This window comes from Halichoerus grypus, chromosome 5, assembly GCF_964656455.1.
Source record: "Halichoerus grypus chromosome 5, mHalGry1.hap1.1, whole genome shotgun sequence".
In the NCBI taxonomy this organism is placed as follows: domain Eukaryota; kingdom Metazoa; phylum Chordata; class Mammalia; order Carnivora; family Phocidae; genus Halichoerus; species Halichoerus grypus.
Window position 1 is genome coordinate 171049009 of NC_135716.1, and position 21615 is coordinate 171070623.

The 21615-nt window shown below is 58.1% G+C and overlaps 1 protein-coding gene across 1 annotated transcript in view; it reads right to left on the reverse strand.

Annotated features, from left to right (window-relative positions):
* The window catches only part of EPHA8 (EPH receptor A8), a 35205-nt gene extending 18340 nt beyond the window's left edge, over window positions 1-16865 (reverse strand). The window contains exons 1-3 of the mRNA XM_036093084.2: window positions 16772-16865; window positions 11239-11303; window positions 4817-5480 (exon numbers count right to left, since the gene is read on the reverse strand). Of these exons, the coding sequence (XP_035948977.2) occupies window positions 4817-5480; window positions 11239-11303; window positions 16772-16865 (823 nt within the window). The remainder of the gene's footprint in view (window positions 1-4816; window positions 5481-11238; window positions 11304-16771) is intronic.
* Window positions 16866-21615: the final 4750 nt, after the last annotated feature.

A 21615-nucleotide genomic window follows, 5' to 3' on the forward strand; every position in this document is an offset into this window, starting at 1 on the left:
TTCAGGGACCGTTTGCTCATTCTATCCTGCATTTATTCCTTCCCCCAAATTTACTGAGCTGCTACTATGGAGCTGAGATAAGCAAGAGCTGGTCCTGCTTTCAAGGAGCTGTCTGGGCTGTGACAGGCACACAGAAAACATGTGGTGACACCTTGGTGCGATCTGTGGCATGAAGGAAGTATGGCGAGATGGCCCACAGTTCCTGAGTCCCTACCGACCACAGAGTTCATCTTGTTCTCGTCAGTTAAGAGCAGAAACTCGGGAGCAGGCTGCCTCGGTTCCTCTTCTGGTCTGACCCCTTCACCTAGGCTATGGGACTTTGGGCAGGTTGCTGGGCCTCAGTTTCTTCATCTGTAAAATGGGGATAATAATAGGACCCACCTCCTAGGGCTGTTGCCAGGGTGACCTGAGTGAGCACAGGTGAATTCACGCCAGGACCGTGCCTGGCACTTAGTCACAATGCTGTGTGGTGGCGATAATACATCTCTTTTGGAGTACCTTGCCCAAGGCTCCCCATTGGGCCAGAAGGCAAACCCAGGTGGGGAGCCTCTGGGGCCTGGGCCTTTCCCCCACCAGCCTCTCAACATGCGTCCAGGGCTTAGAGATGACCCGGCCTTCCTGCTGCTCGCCAGTGGGCGGTTCTCACACGCTCTGCAAATACCCATATGGCTATAACGTGTCAAAGCCAGATTAATCCGTGCAATGAAAATAAAATAATCTTTAATAAGAATACTAATCACCAGGCCTCGGGGAGCCCGGAGACCTGGAGGCAGAGCTGGGAATTAATGGCTGAGACAGATGGAGCAGCTCTGGGCTGGGGCCCGGCCCTGCCCGCCGACCCAGGGCGCTTCCGGAGCCCGCGTGCCCGGCGAGCGGGCCGAGTGCCAGGAGGGGCCGCTGCCCCTGCCGAGGGCACCTTGCCCAGGCCGCCCGCCCGGCCGGCAGCTGCCTGTGGCCCTACCACCTCTCCCCGCGCCCCCGCCAGGAGCCTGAGACTTGACAAATAAGGTGTCTGCCGGTGGATGACCAAAGGAAATTAATTCTAAATCAGATTTTAAACACCGTCAGGAAGGCAAAAGAGCTCGGCGCTCGTGTTCCCCCTCCGAAGCGAGACTCTCTGATATTTATAGAAAAATGATTAGGGCCTCCGAGGGTGGTTTGTATTCTGCATCCAGGTGATGGGAAGGACGGCAACCAGGGCTTCAGACTCGGGGCTGCAGCTCTGTTGGGTGATGTTCTGAGAGGTCTTTCCCCTGCCCAGACTGGGGGGGTGGGGACTGTGGCCAGCTGTGGGGACAGGTCACGGGGCCTGGCACTGTGTCGTGAGGGGGGCGCTCTGGTTGGGAGCTTTAGGATCCAATCGACCACTCCTAGCAGTGTGCCCTTGGGCCAGTCACTTGAGCTCTCCGGGCCCCCACTTTCCCACTGGTAAACTGGACGGCCTCCCCATGGCTCTGACGTCCTTCTGCGGGTCTCTGAGGCCTGAGGGCAGCCTCGGTAAGGCCTCACAAAGCCCTGTGACTGCCTTGGTCCCTTCTGGGCTCCACTGTCTTCTCTATGAAATCAAGTGCTCCCTGGCCACGTATGTGCAGAGCTGTGAGGGTGAAAGCAGGGGTAAGGGGACCTGCAGGCTGGGAGGGTGGCCGTCGCCGTGTGGGCTGGTCTCTGCCGCAGGCCTCAGGCTCTGGATCCCCTCCTTTTGCTAGAAGGAAGGCGGTGGGATCAGGCTGGGCAAGCCGGGACCCCGGAGCCCAGCCCTTCCTCCTCAACTGTTTGCTCAGAGACAACTGCCTGATGGAGAAGGCCAGGGGGACCCACGGTCCTCAGGGTGTCCCTCTCAGGTTGGTCGGCGGCAGAGGGGAGCTGCAGCTTTGAGAGGACAACTCACGTAGCCCAGAAAGGAACCCCACTCTGTTCCCGGCTCCTGCTTGGTCCCCAATCTCGCCATTCTCGGGCTACCCACCCAAGGAGGGGTGGGGTCAGGGGCCCCTGGCAGGGCCGCCAGCCGGGGTCTCCCGTTGGTGGAGGGGCTCAGCGTCAGACCCGTGCTGCTTCTTCCAAGGAGGTTACACAGACAATCCCAGAATCCCACTCACAGGAGTGAGAAAAGTCTCTCCTCGTGCGACTTGCCCCTGGCATTCCGTCCCCAAACCTCTCTGCCTCCAGGGCATTAGGAATTAATATTTTTTATAAAACCTGTAATTATCCTGCAACTGGCATAATTATGTTGCATTGTGATTTAAATGTAAAGTTCAAAATACGCTGCAATTTCCTAACCCTGCATTAGCATTTCTTTATTATTTTTTATTAATACGCCAGCAGGGCCAGGCAATGGGAATGGCCTTGGCCTCTCCCAGCCCTGGGAAGGTCCCGCTGCTCGGGACTTGGGAGCTTTTACCAGGAGTCCTGTCCTTGACCTGCTGTGGGGCCTGGGGCAAGACACATTCCCTCTCTGGGCTCCACTTCCCACCCCTGTCAAACAAGGGGCTGGAGTAGGCCCCGAGACCTCGGACCCCACCGTCAGGAGGACCAGTCTCCCTCCCAAGGTAAGGGTGCCTCACTGCACGCTGGACAGACAAATGGCTCACTTGCACTGGCTGGCTAAACCCAGAGCTGCAGTCAGTGGCTGACCTTGAGCAGGGATCCACTGACCAGCTGGCCTGATTATTATGGCCTATGCTGTACTAGTTAGAACTGTTCTGCTGTTACCCCAGGGAAGGGGGAAGCAGGGTTTGGGAGAGGGCTCTGTTGACAGAGGAAGCAGTTCAGGCCTCTGGAGGGAGCCAGCCTGGGATCAGAGCCCTACTCTGTGATTTAGGTTGAAGGACTCAGTTTGTCGCATCTGTAGGATGGGGATATGCCACCTAGCTTAGAGGACTTCTGTAAGCATGAGAAGGTGTGTGAACTTCTCGAGTGCAGGGACTCCCTGTGCCTAAATTCCAATGCCTGGGACACACCAGATGCTCAACAGAATGAGTAACTGCCATGACAAGGAGAAAGTGCTTATTAATGTGCCTCGTACGTGGCAAACACTTGAAAATTGCTGAGGGACTTTACTGTCCCCATCAGGAGGGGGTGCTGGAAGCCAGCTCTGGTGGGGAGAGCAGTCAGCCTGGGCCAGAGATAAGCTAAATGCCTACACGTGGCTCCCAGCAAGACAGACCCGACTCAGGTCCCAGCTCCACCTCTCACCAGCTGTGAGGCCTACGCAGTGATGCTACCTCTTGAGCCTCAGTTTCCCCATTGGTAAAATGGATCTGTAACACCTGCCTTGCTCCAGGGAGCAAATGAGTTGATGTGTGAGCCTCCCTTTGTGAGCTGCAAAGGCACTGGGGATGTTGGTTATCATCCAGCAGGGAGCTGAGAAGTGCAGGGATGATTGTGATGGGAACCAGAAGAGGCTGGAAGCCTGGGAGCCTGACAAATGAGGCCACAGGGGGCAGAACAAGTCCAGAAACGGGCGAACATCACAGAAGGTGCTTTGGAAGTTAGGGTCCCCGAGAGGTGAAGGCTCGTAGCAGTTGGGAGTGTGAAGGACTTCTTATGGAAACCAGAGAGCCCCAGAGAGGGGCTGGAAGGGGCCTCGTGGCTGGATGGAGTATCCTGATCCCAGAGAACTACCTTGAGCACCACCCAAAATTCTCGGCCCGTGCCTTACTCCGCCCTGTGAGCACCAAGGGGTCTTTCCTGCCCACTTGGGGCTGAGGGACGGACCCCATCCCAGGTCCTATCTGGGGCCAGGCCCCAGCCTCTCTGATCCCTGCCTAGGAACATCCTCCCCCACCCCAGGAGACCAGGGGTCCCAACAGCAGGCTTCACTATGCTCTGAGTGCTGAGCAGCCATGTGTCCAGCCCCCCGGGGAAGCCACGGAAGGGCAGAGGGCAACCAGCTGAGGCACCAGCTGTCTGTCCAACCAACTCTCACAGTGTCCCCAGTGCTTGGGATACCCCCGCTACACCACACAGTACAAGTGTGACACACACACTCAGCCTGGGGTCTGGGCCCTGCTCTTGGTCTCTGGCGTGGGAACCCGAGCAGCGCACTCATGGGAACAGGTGCCATGCTGTTCCATCCTCAGCCTTCCTCTTCTCAAGGACCTTGGCTGTCCTCTCCCACAGGTCCCTGGGTAAGATCCCCCTAGACCCAGGCAGGCCGGTTCAGGTGGCCCAGGGACACACCTAGACAGGGCTCCCCGGGTGTCCCTGCCTGCACACCTTCCCAGGAGCCCCATGCTGCCCTCCTGCACCCAGGGACTGCGGCCACTTCCCTCCACTCAAGTTCAGTGGTTTTGAGCATGGACTCCGGAGCCAGACCTCCGGGGTCAAATCACAGCCCTGCTGCTTCCTAGCTGGGTGCCCCTGGGCAAGTTGCTTTGCCTCTCTGTGCCTCAGTCTCATCTACAAAGCCAGGATAACAGTAGCTTCTATTTCATAGGGCAGCTCTGGGGACTAAATGAGTTAACACGTGAAAAGTGCCTACAACGATGCCTGAGCTAAGTTAGCTCACGGTATTGTCCCCTCACGCAGCTGGACGCCCAGTCCTGCAGGTGTCCTCAGAGGTATGTCTCTACAACACCCACAGAGCCTAGCACCTGGTTGTCGTGTGTCTCCCTGTCTTCTCCCTCCCCTGCTCCGCACACGCACACGCACGCACCGCCTGGTGTATTTGCTGACATGGAAATGCTGGAGGGTCACCCCTCTTCCCAGATGCTGTTGCCCCCCAACGCGTGCTGCCCGCAATGCCCCCCTACAGCTGGGCAGCCCCCTCCCGGACTGAGCCCCAGGCCCGCTGGCCGCCCCCGCACGGCCCGCTCACCCTCACAGGCATCCCGCCGCTCCTCGTAGCCGGCGCTACACACGCACTTGCCAATGGGCACCAGCCACTCGCCCTCAGCGCTGCAGTACATCTTGGGCGTGTCCCGCTCCTCGGAGTGCCGCACGCACTGGCCCCGCACCTCCACCAGCGAGGACGAGTCGGCACCCGTCACCGCCTCCGAGAAGGCAGCCAGGTTGCGCACCATAGTGGGGCACTTCTTGTAATAGATGCGGAGAGACAGGATGGCGAGGCACGCGCCGATGTCCTGGAAGGCCAGGTAGAAGCCGCGCTTGCTGAGGGGGCCCACGCCGCGCACCTCCGTGTTCAACTTGAGGCGCCGCACGCCCAGGTCAGCACCCGTGAAGCTCTCGTCGGCTGCGATGGTGTCGATTTTGAGGAACTGGCTTTCTTGCGTGCTGGCGCCCAGGTCACGGTCCGACTCCAGGTAGTAGAGGTTGAAGGTCTCCTTACAGGTGCCCAGCACGCCGGGCATGCTGTTGCAGTCACGCAGGGTGAACTTGATCTCGGCGTAGACGCGCCGGGCGCCGTCACGGGGCACCCAGCTCGTGCGTAGCCAGTTGTTCTGGTTGGGGCTCATGACGTTGCAGACCTGGTACGTGTGGATGGGCTGGAAGGACTCGTCCACCTCGTTGATGGAGTCCCACTGCGGGCAGAGAGAGCACAGCACTGAGATGAGCGTGAGCACCTCGCCCCCTCCTGCCAGTCACCCCTGCCACATGCGCACAGGGCCGGGGGCATCCCTGGGAGGAAGACGGAATGTTCTCTGCCCTTCAGTTGCTGACCTTCTACGACTATGAGATGTGATCCCAGAGGTGCCCCATCCTTCCGAGAAAGTGTTATTTGCTGCAGTTTACTGATGAGGAAATAGGTGCGAGCCCCATGTCTGAAGTCACCCAGCTAGAGAGTGGTGGAGCCAGGACTGGAATTGATTCCAAAGCTACAAAACCCAACCTTGTGTCTATATGGCGGCTCCAAACAGTCCCAGGGTGGGAGGTTGCAGGGGGGTCAACTTTGCTTGGGTAAGTCAGGGAGCCCACGGGTCCAGTTTCCGTATTAGTTGCCAGAGGGATCCTTCTAATGCATGGACCTGACTATGCCTCAAATCCTTCAGCAAGGGAGTACCAGTGGGACACCTGAATGTGGTGGCTTCTGTGCCAGGTGCTGGCCAGGTATCAGTGATTCAGAAATAAATCAGACACGATCAACAGAGTGAAAGGCAACCCACAGAACGGGGACAACATACCTGAAAATCATGTGTCTGATAAGGGATTAATATCCAGAATATATAAAGAACTCCTACAACTCAACAACCAAAAACCCGAACAGCCCAGTTGGAAAATCGGCAAAAGACTTGAATAGACATTTTCCCAAAGAAGATATACAGATGGGTAAATAGTCCACAGAAAGATGCTCACCGTCACTCATCATTAGGGAAATACAAATCAAAACCACAACGAGAGACCATTTCACACTCACGAGGATGACGATTATCTAAACAACAGGAAATAACAAATGTTGGGGAGGATGTGGAGAAACTGGAACGCTTGTGCCTTGTTGGTGGGAGTGTAAAATGGTGCAGCTGCTGTGAAAACCAGAGTGGAGGTTCCTCAGAAAGTTAAAAATAGACCTATCCTGTGACCCAGCAATTCCACTTCTGGGTATATACGCAAAAGAACTGAAAGCAGGGTCTCAAACAGATACGCATACACTCAAGTTCACAGCAGCATTATTCGCGGTAGCCAAAAGGTAGAAACAACCCAAATGTGTCCATCGTTGGATGACTGGATAAACAAAACATGGTGTATCCAAACAACGGGACAGTATTCAGCCTTAAAAGGGAAGAAAATTCAGATGCATGCTACCACACGGGTGAACCTTGAGGACGTTACGCAAAGTGAAATAAGCCAGTTGTGAAAGAACAAATATTGTATGATTCCACTTAAATGAGGTCCTTAGAGCCATAGAAACTGAGAACAGAATGGTGGTGGCCAGGGGCTGGGGGACTGGAGAATGGTGAGCTGGCAGTTCATGGGGACAGAGCTTCAGTTTGGGAAGATGAAAAGAGTTCTGGAGATGGACAGCGGTGACGGTCACACAACACGGTGAATATACTTAATGTCACTGAACTAAACACTTAAAAAGTGGTTACAATGATAAATGTTATATGCATTTTACCACAACTTTTTTAAAAAGAAAGGAAGGAACACTCCAGAAATACTCCCTCCCCTTGAGTGCCTCACAGTCCAACAGACAAGGTGGTGGAGGGCTCCATGCCAAAGTGGGTGGGCATCTAAGGGGTGGTGGAAACTTCCTGCAGACTAAAGCAGGAAGCTCTTGCAGGGATGGGAGGGAAGAGCCCCCGAGAGGCCAGGAAGAATAAGCAATGTTCAGCGAGCACCAGATAGCCCAGATCAGCCGCAGAGGATTCACGTGCAAGACCCAGTGCCGAGAAATGGGCCAGGAGTTAGAGGTCAAGACCTCTTGGTCTCTAACCTGCTGTGTGACCTTGAGCAAGTCGCTCTTCCTCTCTGGGCCCTAGCTTCCTCAACTGCAGAATGCTGGTTGGCCGGGAGCAGTCACAGTGGGCTGAGTCCCGTGGACTCCCGAGAGCCCTGAGGAGGGACTGGAGGCTGAGAGCAGATGGAGGGGATGGGCTCTGGGTGCCTGCCTTGGGTTGGCCCAAGATGCAATGCCTTGCTCTTCTCTCTTGGGCCTCTATGCGCAACTGTCCTTGAACTAGAGATTCTATTGCTTAAGGGGGATGGGGGAGGTAAAAACCACTCCTCGTGATGTTCTGAGAATCTGGGGGGTTCTGAGTGACCCGCAAGTGCTGAAGTGGGACCACGGTGGTCTCAAGTCTTTCCTATCCGACAAAAGCCCCTCCATCTCATCTCATCTTGGCCAGCATGTGGTCTCAACCCTCGGGGCCCACATCTGTAAAATGGGGCTCAGACAGGCCCACCTCAGCGAGGCTTGAGAGGATGAAAGGAGAAGTAGGCTGCCAAACGCTTGGCTTGGGCCTGGCACAATAGGGCACCAGCGGAACGGGACTGCCATGATGCCGACCTGGCAGCATCTTCCCAGCCCACCTGTGCCTGCCTCCAGGGACCCCAGCACAAGAGGTCCAGGGTGTGCCAGCCTCACCTAAAAGCTTATGCCTCCTATACCCCCTACCCCCACAGGACCCCCCTGGACCCCACGCTGCAGCCAGGGCCTCTGGGCAGTACTGTGCCACATCTGGGGTTAAAGTCATTGTCACAGTTACTGGAGCACCAAAGAGCCAGCCAGCTGCCCTCTGTCTGTTTCCTGCCAGGGACCTGGATAAATTCATCAGCTCCCTCGGATCTGCTCCAGCCGCTCCACCAAGGCCAGTGGCCTGGCCTCGCGCTGCCAGCCCCAGGGGCTGCTGCAGATGCCCAGAGTGGCACGAATTCCTGGAGGCTGGTGCAAGGATGGAATGAGCCCTGTTCTCCACCTGGGCAAACCTCCCCACCCCGCCCCCCCAAGCCCCGGTGCCCTCCTCCTCCAACCCCTGCCATTGCTCTGCAGCTCTGTCGTCCGTCTGGACAGAATGCCCTGCCCCAGCTGTGCAGCCCTGGGCATCTCCCCTCCCCTCTCTGAAGTGTGAAATGGGCCGGCTGATGCCTGCCCCTTCCCCCTACTCCAGGGGGTGCTGAGGGTCAGGGGGGACAACAGAATGTGCCTCTCATCTAAGGCAGTGCTGGTTAGCGCCTGTTAATTCACCAGAAGCGACGAGCAGGTCCCAGCGTGTGGAGGGAGGCGCACGGCCTGATGAAGAGCCTGGGGCCTGGGGCCAGACGTCCCCCGACCTTAGCAGAGTTGCTTAACCTCTCAGAGCTTCAGGTTTCTCACCAGGAAAATGTCCCTTTCGTGCATCCTCATGGATGACAAGTGCACGGAGCAGGCTCTGTGCTCGTTCCCATGTTATAAACGGGGAGGTGGAGGCCAGGGAAGTGACTTGCCTGGGTCACACTGATCAGAGGCAGCAGAGTACCGGCTCATCCAGACCCAGCAGCACCCTTGGCCTTGAAGCTGTGCGGCCCTGGCTGACAATCCAATCACTCTGCTGATGCTGGACACAGCCCTGGATGGCCCTTGCTCCCAGGCTGTTTAAGAGCTTTCAGAATCAGAGGAACCTCACGGAGCCTCAAGGACCATGTCCACAGGCTCCCTAGCCAGCTGGGCAGGAGAATCGCCTGGAAAGCTTATGAACCCAGATTCCCAGGCACCTCCCCATACCCCGGGGACACGGGGCCCTGTTTGCCTCACTTGCTAGCCTGGAACGGGTTCAAGGTCTAGAGTTTGGGAACCAGGGATCTCACCCAGCCTTCTTTCCCCTCCAGGCAAGCGCAATCTCCAGCCCCCATAAAGATGGGAGGTGGCCCCCGGCTCAGCAGACAACGCTGGAGGGCCTCCCACCCTCTCACGACGAGGACATAGACCAAAGAGAAGATCAGGGACTCAACACAGGCTCTAGGCCCGCGCAATTGCAGTTTGAGTCCATCCTTTGGAAACTGTCTGATGGTGGGTAAGCTATTCCTTGCTGCTCTGAGCCTCAGCTTCCTCATCTGTGAAATGGGGTGGCTGTGCCTACTCACAGGATTGGTCGTGGGGATTAAATGAGATCATGCCTGTGAACTGTTCAGAGCTGTGTGAATATACGCTATTTGTTCTAACAGGATAAGGTAACTCTGAGCCATGCTTCACGGCACCTTGGAAGCAAAAGAACCTTAGATTTGCAGCACGGTCAGTGAAAACACAAGCCCAGCCACGCTCCCCACCTGCTTAAAACCCTTACAATTCCTTGTAAGGAACTCTAAAAACCAAGTCCTAAGCTCTGAGGAGGACCTGGGGCCAGGCCCACTCCTTCCTAGCTGCTGGGTCTCGGGGGAAAAGCTGACCCAGCCATCGGCCAGGCGGTCACCTCCTCAAGGGCCAACCCCCTGCCACTGGCAGAGCTGGCTCACTTTCTCAAGCCCTTTCACACCCTGCTCACCCCCGGGAGACAGCCAGCTGGGGCACACACAGAGGAGAAACTCACAGGGAGAAACTGAGGCCCAGGGAGGTAAAGACACCTCAAGGACCCAGCCTTTGCCCTTAGGCGGGGCTCATCTGCTCAGGCAGAAAGGAGTTCCCTCCTGGCTCTTGGGCCCATGTGGCCTGCTGTGAAGCTTCCTGAAGCCTGGTACACGGGGGCTAATGACAGCGGACTCGGCTTTCTGCTCCAGAGGGAGGGGAGGGGGGCTCCAGCCTGCCCCCAGCCAGCCACAAATGGCCCGGATGAAAAGTGAAGAAATACTCCCACTCCCTTCACACATAGTCACTCTTGATGTCATTGTCACCATCATTATTAATATTATTACCCTTGTCTCCAGAGCCGTGGAAACCAGCGTTCACGAGAGAAGTCACGTGTACGTGACACGCCTGCGTCTGTGGGGGGGGGGATGTGTGTGTGCATTTCTGAGCATGCCTGCAGGAAGAAATGTCTGTGACACAGAACCCTAACACACACTAATGACAATGACAGTGACAGTACATTCAGTGAGGGCTCACCAGGTACCAGGCACAGCGCCAAGACCAGGTGTCACCTCCCCTCAGCCTGACAGCAAAGCCCACGAGGTCGTCACATGCTCATCCCTTGCCACAGATGGGGAGCTGAGACTCAGGGAGTGAGGTGGCGACCACCAGGGCCACCCCGCTTGTCAGTGGCAGAATCGGGCCTCCGCCAGGCTCATGGATCCTCCCCCCGCCCCCAGGTCTGGATAAGAGAAGCGGAGGGCCGGGCAGTGCAGCTTTGTCTCTGGATGTCCTGGGGCTACCATGGCCACTCCCCAGGAGGATGGGACCCATGGAGACCTGCTGGGCTCAGCCCCAGGTCACCATGGAGGCCAGAGGGGCCTGGGGGCTCGGCTACACCTGCTGGCAGCTGCCACCCAGATGACTCTAGGGAACAGAGTAACAGGGGCCCGGGCAGCTCCTGGTGAAGGCAGGGCATGAGGGAGGGGACCAATCCCGAAGGGGTGAAAGGCCCGACTGGGGCCTATCATGAATCTGTAGGCCCAGAACACAGACATCAGGATCCCACACCTAGGGTCTTAGACTTAAGAATCGGGAACCCAGCACCAGGCTTGGTTCTGTAATCCCAGGGGTCTGCATGAAGGAAGGAAGGTAGGAAGGTAGGAAGATAGGAAGAAAGGGACGGAGGGAGGGAGGAACGGAGGGAAGGAATCAGCAATTCTGTTTCTAACTGCTGTGTGGCCTTGGGTAAGTCCCTTCACCTCTCTGGGCATCTGCTTCCTTTTGATCTGATGGTAAGAGCATGAGTCACAGGCTTTCTCTGCTCACAGAGGATGATGCTGGCCCCACGGCTGGTCACCTACCCCGTGAGCCGGATATGTGAGCCAGCCCCAGTCTCCGTGGATGGTGGACGTGTCCAGCAAGTTTACTGTAAAACAGGAGAGGAGAGAGCATCAGAGCCTAGGACACTCCTCCCCAGTCCCACAGCGCAGCCCAACCTGGCCACACTGGTCTGCTCTCAGCCCCGAACACGCCAGCTCCACGCCTCACTTCCCCTCTCCTCTGGGGCCCGGTTCAAGTTGTCCCTCTTGCTTGAGGCCATCCTCCACCACCTCGGCCCAAATGTGACCTTCCAAACCCCCGGAACACAAGCTGCCCCAAGCGCGGGGCTTCCCTGGTTGGTGATGCAGTGGAATGGCTAAGAGATGGCCTCAGGAGTCCAGGAGGCCCGGGCCACGTTCCCAGCCCTGCCATGTAGGGGCTGTGTGTCCCTGAACAAGTCCCTGCCCCTCCCTGAGGCTCAGTTTCCTCCTGTGAAAAATGGGCATGACGATGGGTCCTGTTTTCCACACAGCCTCATCCTCGTCTCATTCATGGGACATGAGGGCTTTAAAAGCACCCAGCAAGGTTTGCACCGTGGGGTCATACCTCCTGCGGGAGGACCGGTCCCAGCTTTGCAATCACCAGTGTCCCACAGGACATGCCTGGCACCTACCGGGTCCTCTGAGCACATCTGAGGTGGGGGGACCTGGAGCAGTAAGAACTGCCTCCCGGCCCCCACCGTGTGCTGAGCTCTGTGAGGGGCGCTTTAGACGTCTCGCCCTGACCTGCACGATGACAGCCGCCGCGAGGTGGTGACTCTCGTCTCCATTTGACCAATGAAGACCCTGGGCCTCGGGGACATTCGGGAACGTGCTCAGTGCCCCCCCCGGGGGTAGCCGGCAGGCCTGGTGTTCAGAACACCCGGGGAGGCAACCACAGCCGGCGCCGCGAGCCCCGGCAGCCTGAGGCCAGGAAGCAGAACCTGTGAGCAAGTCACCGTGGCTGGGAAGGAGCGCTGGCCCGAAAGGCAAGTCTATTCCGAGCCAGACCCCCAAAGGGGACCCTGAAAAGTCTCAACAACACAATGGAGAAGACCTTGCCTTTGGAGCCAGACACGGCTGGGCTCAGATCGCAGTGCGGCTACATAGTAGTTGACCTTGGCTTCTCTGATCCTGTTTCCTCATCTGTAAAATGGGGATAATAACACCTAGAGAGTAAACTGTAAAGCCTGGAGTCGCTGCCTTATTAAAGCTAATTCCCTTTCCCAAAGTCCTGCCCCTCCTGCCTCTCTCCTTGTACTCAGACCTACCCACTCACTTTAAGGTGATGAAGGCGCACTCAACTGTTAAGAAATCGGGGTTTGAGTCTCGACTGCTGTGTGTCCTCCAGTGAGTCCCTTCACCTCTCTGGGCCCCTGCTCCCTTTGGTCTATCTGGTGATGGGAATATGAGAGGGCTCTTGGCTCCACGTTCCCAATGCCTCCCGTTTCACGCTCTCTTCCACATACCCCCTCTCCCAGCCTGCAATCACGGGCTGCTACCTAGGCTGGCTGGGGCAGGTTCCAGAGGGTTAACACCGCTGGGGCCCTCCTGGAACTTTTCTGCAGGGAGGCTGGGTGTCCTGCTGCCTGAAATTTGCATAGCTCTGCGCGTGCCCCTCAAAGATGGAGACAAGTGTCTTCAGGAAACGTTGGAGTGAGGATGCTCTTATTTGCTGATTTTCTCCCTCCTCTTACCCTCCCACCCCATTGTCAGGGGCCCCAGAGGGGAGGCCAGCTGGAGAGAGCTTGCAGAACCAGGGGAGGGGCCTCTGCCCTCCTCCCTGGGTCCCCAGGGGTCAGGTGGGGATCAGGGGATGGAACCAGCGTCCGCAGAAGGGCCTCCCCTCCCCAGCCGGCCCCACGCCACGGGCGCAGGCAGAGAAGCCTTCCCGCCTCCCTCCCTCCCTCTCAGGCAATGGAGAGAAAACTGGGTCAGGCAAGCTCTCTCCTCCTGCTGGCTGGTGGGAGGGGGAGGGGGCCGCACTGCAGTTTCCCCCAGACCAGCAGAGCCTCGTCGGGGGAGAGGATGAGGACAGGGGACCAGTGGGCTCCCCCATTCCAACCCACATTGCAGATGTGGTCTCAGAGCTGGAGGGCCCGTTCTCCAGTCTCCTGAACACAGCTCAGTCCTGCCCCTAACCCAGGGGCAGTCAGCATAAATGTCCACCACTTAGACTCCTCCCCACGGGAGCACCGTGACTCGTGACTCGTGGGGCAGCCGCCTGCAGACCCCACTTTCCAGGCCCTTCCCACCCCGGGAAACCTCACCACATTTGCAGCTGATTCTTGATCAGCCAGCCAGGGGGCTCAGATAATCCAAAGATAAGTGAAAAGTCGATTCTATCAGATTCGGGAAGAGCTATAGGATTCTACGGCTGCTTGTTCCAACTCCTTCCAGACGCTTCCCTGTCCCTGCCCTCCTCTCCTCTCCCTTTGTCCCCCTTCTTCCCTACCTCACATACCCTCCCATGGGGGGCTGGGGAGGAGACCCAGAATGCCTGTCACAGGAAGCTCCGGGCCCACAGGAGATTGCTTCAGGGCCAGAGACAAGTCCAGCATGAGGCCCACTCCCCCTGCATCCCCTTGGAAATGCAAACCTTTCTGGTCACCCGGCCTGGGCTCTCTCCCCCTCTTGCACTGCTGGCCTGTAGGTCTGTGTGCCATCCGTGAAGTCAGTTCTCCTCTCTGGGCCCATCTCACCGTTTGCCAATGGGAGGACTGGACTCATGGTCTCTCAGGGCCTTCATGAAGCGAATCACTTAACCCCTCTGTGCTCAGTTTCCTCATCTGCAAGATGTCTGTAGGCATCCTTCTTGGGCCTACCCGCCCGGGCTGTTCTGGGAGATCAAACGGGTCCCTCTCCTGCTCTGAGAAGCACAGATAATTCCTAAGCCTTTCCTGTTCCACTGTGGAAAGCATTATGCGATTTCTTTTTTTCTCCAGCACCGTCACCTTCCCCCATTCCATTTCGCTGAGACTAATACTTAAATTGATTTACATTCCCTGAGGACGCACTGCATGATGGTGAGGCTAGAGAATTCCGGTGGCCAGGGGATGTCAGCCAGGATGTGAACGCCTCGGCGATCACCCCAAAGTGGTGGATAATCCCCACAGAGAGTGATAAGGGGCTATGAGCCTGGTGGGGCTTGGGGGGCATCTCTGCAGGTGTGGGGCCCTCTCCTGTCCTATGAGGGACCTGGTACGGGGGCACATGACCAGGCTGGGGCACTGCTCCTTTTCGGGAGCCTAGCTGGGAGCAGATACCCCTCCCTGAGCGCCCACAGTCTCCCTGGCCAATCCTGGCACTGCACCAGCCCAGGAATGATACTGGGAGGGACTCCTGTCCTTCGGGAGGGAGGGCCGGCCTTTGTGGAACCTCGGCCCCAGGCTCTCCAGCCTGCACGGTCCACCCCCGCCCCGCTGTGGGTCCTCTGCTGCGCTGGCTGGACAGGCGAGGACCGGCCCTCGGACTATGCTTCCCTCAGCCCTGGACAAAGACATCCCCGCTTGCCTCTTTTTGTGGACCTTGCCTCTTCCCCAGCTGCTGCGCCCTCCCCCCGGACATGTCCTCCTCTCCCTCTCAGGCCAATGGCCTGTCTTCTGCAGGTGAGCCTGCTCTAAGTCACCTCCCCAGGGGGATCTGGGGTGTGCCAGTCTGCCATTCTGGAAGGTGCCGCCTCCTTCCTAGAGGAGTTGAGGGTGTACTGTCCAAAGCCCAGAGCCTCAATGTGGACCCCACAGCATCCGGCTGGTAAGAAACCGTCCCCTTCCCCCAACCCAAACCTGGGAGCCCCCAGGCCCTTGTGCCCCAGTCCTGCCCTCTTCCCTACTCACCGGGCCCCCACCTCAATTCTCTTCTGGTGTCCCAGGAACCTGCGCCTGCTCACCAGCCACCCCAGCTGGCCCTGCTCTGCCTGCCACCTCACCTCAGCTCTCAGCTCCCCTGCCCTAGTCCTTCTCCCACCGGAGACACTATGCGTGCATTTATTATGTGCACATGCATTTCCGTGGGCATGAACGCAAGCTTGGGAGGCTTCTTATATATGTAGTATCTGCCCATGGCTGTGCATATTCTCCTGTGCGTGCCTCTGCACATGTATGTGTGTGCACATGCGTGTCTGTGCACACGTATCCTGGCTGCACTTCTGTGTGTCTGACTGTAGGTGATGTTGGAGGTGGGGAGCTGTCCATGCGTGTGAGTCTCTACAGGCCTGAGTCTGTGTGTGTAAATCCTGATGTGAGTCCGTGTGTGCATGTGTGCTTTCGGGGACGGCTATGTCTCTGAGCTGTTCGTGCGTGAGGGGGTGGATCTTTGGCGTATCTGAGTGTGGATGAGGAACACCGGCGCTGGAGCTCCCTCGCGTGTGGAAGAAGTTCATCCTGCCAGGGCAAGAACACGGCTCTGGACCCAGCTGTAGATCCTGCCCCTGGATCCTGCCCAGAGCACCACGTTGGGCCTCCTCTGGGCTGAGCTGTAGGAGCAGAGGAGATCCTGGGGGATAGGAGGTGGGGTGCAGAACAGAACCCAGGGCAGCATCCGGGGCTGGACCTGGACTTCAGTGGGGCTAACTGTATGTGTGTGTGTGTGTGTGTGTGTGTGTGTGTGTGTGTGTGCACATGTGCAGATGTGAGGCCCTGGGTGTTGAGGAACCCTGATGGGTGTCTCGTCCCAGCTTTCCTTGTTCCCTCCCACCACCAGGAGGTCACCTCCCAGACCTTTTTTGTCCTGACGGCTCAGCCCACGCTCCTGCTCCTGCCCCCCACCCCTGGGTCCCCTGAGTGACCAGACTGCCCCAGCCTTGCCCCTGGACAGGACTCTGCTCTCCAGGGCCTTGCCTGCCTCAGCCCCTCTGCAGCCCCGCGGCCTGCTCGTCACTGTCCCCTCCTCCCAGGGCCACCCTCCCGCCCCTCCCCTCCAGCAGTGACTTCCCCAGCCGTCCAGCCCTCCCACCTAAGACTCACTCCCTGCCCCTCTCTCCCGCTTCCCGCAACCCGCTCCTGCTCTCTGCTCCTCCTTCCTTAGTTCTTGGTCTCCTTTCTCAATGGCACCCCTTTCCTCTTCTTCAGCCTTCTGAACCTCATCTCGCATCCCTGTGTCCGTTCTCTGTCCTCTGTCCCTGCCATGTCCCCTGGTCCTGTCCCCTCTCTCCTCTATACCTCTTCTCTTGTCTTCTGTCCCCAGTCCTGTTCCCTCATCCCCAGGGTCCAACCGTCAGTTCTCCGTCCCCAGCTCCCAATCCCTCAGTCCCATCCTCCCTCCCCGTCCCCCCAGACCCCGGGGGCCTCTGTCCCCCATCCTCAAGCCCTCGGGTCCGGGTTCCTATCCCCCAGTCCTGTCCCCATCTCCATCGCGCTGTCCCTTGACCTCGGCTCTCTCCCGCGGTGCCATCCCTGCCTCCCCCCGCCCCCCAGCCCAGGGATCCCATCCCCTTTGGCTCTCAGGGTCGAGGGGAAGGAAGTTGAGCCTCCGGCAGCGGGCACCGCGCCCCGGGCCCCTCGGCCGCCCCCGCCCCGCCGCCGCCGCCGCCGCTCACCTTCGCCGCGCGCCGCGGACACGCAGGTGGCCGCCGCCGCCGCGGCCGTGACGACCCAGAGCGCGGGGGGCAGGCGGCCCCGGGCGGGGGCCATGGCCGGGCCGGGCGGGCGGGAGCGCCGCGCACCCTCCAGCTCGGCCGCAGCGGCCGGCGCGTCGGCGCGCTCCGCGGCTCTCCCGCACAGCCGGCGGCCGGGCGCACACCCCGGCGCACACGCCGGCACACAGCGCACACGCGGGCACCCGCGCCCGCCGCCGCCGCCGCCGCCGCCGCCCCGGGCGGGGGCCGGCCCGTCACGGCGCCGAGCCAATCAGCACCGAGGCGGGGGTGGGGGTGGGGGACTCGGAGCCGCCCCGCGGACACCGGCCCCGCGGACCTCGCCGCCGCACGTGCGCACGCTCGCACTCACCCGCCCGCACCTTCGGGGGGCGGCGCGCGCCCCGCGTCCGCACGTGGAGTCGGAGCCACCGCGCGCCGAGCCGCGCTCAGGACGCCCCCCGCGACACCGGGACGCGTGGACACTCACGCACAGGCGAGGCGTCCTCCCGCACACTCACGCTTACACGCATGACCCTCAGACACACGCGCCCGAAGTGCCTCGCGCGGTGACACCCTCGGATGCACCCTCGCTAGTTCCCGCGGCAGAGGCTCCGAGACCAATTCAGAAGCACTTTGGGGTAAAAACTCTCTCGCCCTCCCCTCCCACAGCCCAACGAGAGGGCATGAAGAAGGCACCCCGAGTTTAGGGAGCGGTAGAGTGCAGTGGTCGGGAGCGCAGGCTCAGACACCAGACGCGTACAGGATTTTAAATCCTGGCTGTGTGGCCTTGGGCATGTTTCTTAGCCTCTCTGAGCCTCAACTTCCGTATCTGTAGAACAGGAACAACCGTCTCCATGTCCTCGGGTTGTTATGAGAATCCTGTTCGAGGACTCAGGTGAGGGTCCAGCATACTGCCAGGCACACTGCCAGGTGCCCGGTAATGGCAGCCGTTCCAGATGATGGTGATGCTCGTTCCCTGTGTTTGCCTCCCCTGACTTCCCCACCTCCAGTTCCATTCCCAGCAGTAGGGATCCCGTCCTGGGAGGGCTACAGGCTATGGGCAGACAGCAGAGACAGGGATGTGGGGGCTCCCTCCCGGGGCCCTGCCTACCACCTTCAAGCTCCCTGAGCACCTGGAGGGCCAAGCTGTCCGGGAGGCAGATAAGAGACCTGCAGCTCCTAGGGGGCTGGCCCTCAAGTTGGGACTCTGCCTCTGACTTAGCTGGCACAGACCGTTGCTCAGCTCTCTCCAACTGCACTCCCAGCCCTTGAACTCACTGGGAAGAGTTGGTTGGACCCATGGCTGGAGGTTACATAGAATGATCAAGCCCATTTGGGGAGGGCGTTCCAGACCCTGCTTTAGGCGCTTTATAAACTTGCTCTACTTTGAGCCTCACGCAGTCCTGCAGCGGAGGTGCAGCTAAGGAAACCGAAGTGAAGAAAGAGCATCACTCACCTTACATCACACAGCTGGTTAAATGCTAGAGGGGAGCTCAGATCCAGATCCACTGGACTCTAAAACCCACTTCTTTCCTGTGCATCTTTCTTAGTTACAGAAAGGGGGGAGATAGCTCAGATTAGGAGCCCTTTCCTAGCACCAACAGCTCAGAACAACTATCTCAAAGACGAGGTAAGCCCCCTGTTACCAGAGGCATTCAAGCAGACACTAGCTAAAGGCTGTTCAGGGATGCTGTGAAGGGGGTGGGGGTTAGAGGGAGCAGACTGGACTAGACCCGGAGAGGCAAACTCAAATGCCCACATGAGACAGGCGGGCATCCTTATGAAACCCACTGGGGGGGGGGGGTCTTCTGAGCTCTAGCTCACATCGCTGTAGGGATGGGGGCCCGATTTCTGTGCTTTCAAGTGAGGTTTTATAGCTGGAATTTTTATGTGCTATCTCCTAATATTTAAAGTTGGCAGCTAACGCAAACATTTTCATAACAACGCAGTGTGGGCAAGCCTGTGGTGGAGCGGCCACAGCTCCCAGGACTCTAGACCTCCCTGCAGGGCTCCTCAGGTGCAAGAGTTCGTGGCTGGCAACTCGCTCCTGGGGCACTGGGGAAGTGGGCGCGGCGGGACAGAAACTGCACACAGAGTGCAGGATGCAGTCACCAGCACTCGTGGGCATCGCCTACCCCGGCCAGGGCTCCCAGAAATATTTATTGATGGGAGGAGGCTTTGCTGCGGGCTGGGGTTCTGCATTTCCAGGTCGAGGTGGAGCCAGCTGAGCCTGGGTTTTGCCCGTATTGCAGTCTTGTGGAGCTGGGGACTCCTTGAAGGACTCCGTAAGCATGAGGGGCGGTTCTCTGTCAGGGGTCTGCTCCATATTCCGAATGCTCTTTAGCGAAATTAGAACTGCATTTCACTGGAGTTCTGTGGGGGTAAGAGCCGCTTGCTTTCAGGCGTCTCCTCGACCCCCAAAACTCCCAGGATGCCCCAGCCCGGGTGTGCCCTGTCCCTGGTCTCTCCCTCCCACCCTTTCCCCTCCGTCTGTCCTTGTGTCGCAAAGTAGCAACTTGCCCACCCGCCAGTGGGAAGAAAGAAGCCATTAGACCCTTCTCCTAAAGAAATGGGTGTCTCAGGAGAGCCTTTGGGAAGATGATGCCTTCTCTCCTCTCCTGAGTGGTCGGGCAGGCAGGGCAGCTGGGGAGGACCCCCCCGGGCAGGGACAAGCCTTCCCCAGCGTCCCTGTCACCATCAGCACATCTCCTGGGCTAGACTCTGCATCCCTTCTCTCATCCAATCCCTGCTTTTTCCCCATTTCAAAGGCAAGGAGAGTGAGATTCGTGAGGACGGAAGTAGGGAATAGGAAGCTCTGTGAGGTGCACGGGTGGGATCTGGGATGGCTGTGGTTAGCTTGTGTCTCCTCCCCGACCGGACTCTGAGCCTCTCAAGGGCAGCAGCCATGAAGGGTCCTGGCTGGGTGCTGCGGGAACATTTGCTGAGTGAGTGAATGAATGAGCAGCCACCCAAGGGGCCCACGCCTCACTGGCCAAGTGCTTGAGGCCGCCGTTGCTGAAGGCCATTTCTGGGCTGCAGGACAGCTTGCTTTCTAGAACACTGTGCAGGTATGCTAGCCAGCCCTGCTAAGTGGGCTTGACCTCAGCTCTCCGAGGGGTGAATCCGAACAGTGCTCACCTCACCTTCTCCCACCAGCACGTGGGCCCCTTGGGACTTCACTCCAACGGAACAGGCAAGGTGCGGGGCGAGTGGGGAGAACTGGACCTGGCCAAGCAGGACAGCTTCTGACTCCTTCCCCCACTTCATGGCTCCTCCCCCAACCCACGACTTTTTGACTTTTCCATCCAGGAGTGGAAAGGAAGGTTGAAGGGAGCATGACAAAAGCCCCATGACATTCTCCATTTCCTGGGAGAAATACCCTCTCAGGAGTATTTATTCTCACTTTGCCTTTTGGAGCCTCAGTTTCCCCGACTACATGAGGATGATGAGGATGTGCAACTCAAAGGGTTGCTATGAGGCTCACATGAGTGAGTTGCACGCATGCTTGGCAACCTGTCAAGAGATCTGGGGTGGGAAGGGGCTACTGTATTTGAGAGGATGGGGCTGGCTCTGGGCAGTCCTACACCCCAAGGGAAGAACTCCGTGGGGCGCCCCTTCAGGGACAAGTAGAAGAGATGCTCTGGTGGGGGGGTGGGTGGGTGTGAGTGTTCGGAGTGGGGACAGTGGTTTGTGGTTCACCCCCACTCTAAGCCCTGCCCTGGACATCTTGTTGCCCCAGGCTGTCTCATCCAGACTCCTGCAGAGAAGCCCACCCCACAGTCCCTTCTCACCCTCCACTGTCAGGGGACTGGAGGGGGGCACATTCTTCACCTTTGCATATAGAAACTTTGCCTTCTCCCCAGGCTGGAGGATGGAGCCCTGGGAGGTCTTAGGAAGAGCCAGATTCCTAGTATGAGGCCCATGTTGCCTCCTCACTTAGGGCCTCAGTGTTCCCATCTGTAATGTGCCCACTGCACCTGTTTTCCCGAGTTGTAACCGGCACGGAGGGAACGTGGTGCTGGCACTCCACTGGAGATCTGACCACCGCCCCCCCAGGAACATGCTCGCAGGCTAGAGGGGAGGCAGCCCCCCAAACACAACGGAGGAAGTAGCTCACGTTACATAGGAAAGATTCACCCGGAACGTGGGCAATGTGTTTACACTTTGTACTTTGCCTGTAGAGCTGGGGCAGGAAAGCCTAAGACAAACCTGTCAGGTAGAAATAGAGTGAGCACCACATTTGTAATTCACATTTTTTCTAGTAGCCATATTATAAAAGTAACAAGAAATAGGCCGCATCGAACATCATAATATATTTGTTGAGTGAATGTTGCCTGGTATGCAATGTTAATTTACTAATCAATTCACTAATTCAACAACTCTGTTGTCGAGCCCATCCTGGCTCACCGTGCCAGGTGCTGGGATGAAGATGGTGGGGCCACACGGACGTGGTCCTCATTCTCCCGGATCTTCAGCCTACCGGGGAAGCAGATAATTAACTAGGCAATTACAAAATCCCTTTCCACATAAGGGAATATTTCAGAAACTGTAGGAAAACTTAAAATAAAATTTACAATTTAAAATATTTCAAAAAAAAAAAAGTCCTCTTTAAGCAAAAAATACTGAATGTAATTTAGCCCTTGCTCGGTGGCTCAGAATCATCCCTGTGAACAAAGAATCCTTGAATATTGATGTGGGAAAGGACTTCGAGATGAGTTCGTCCCAGCCACCGGTGGTGGGCCCGTGTGGGCCAGAGGCGCCTGCAGGCCAACTGATGGCGGGTGACCCACCTCGATGTGACCCCG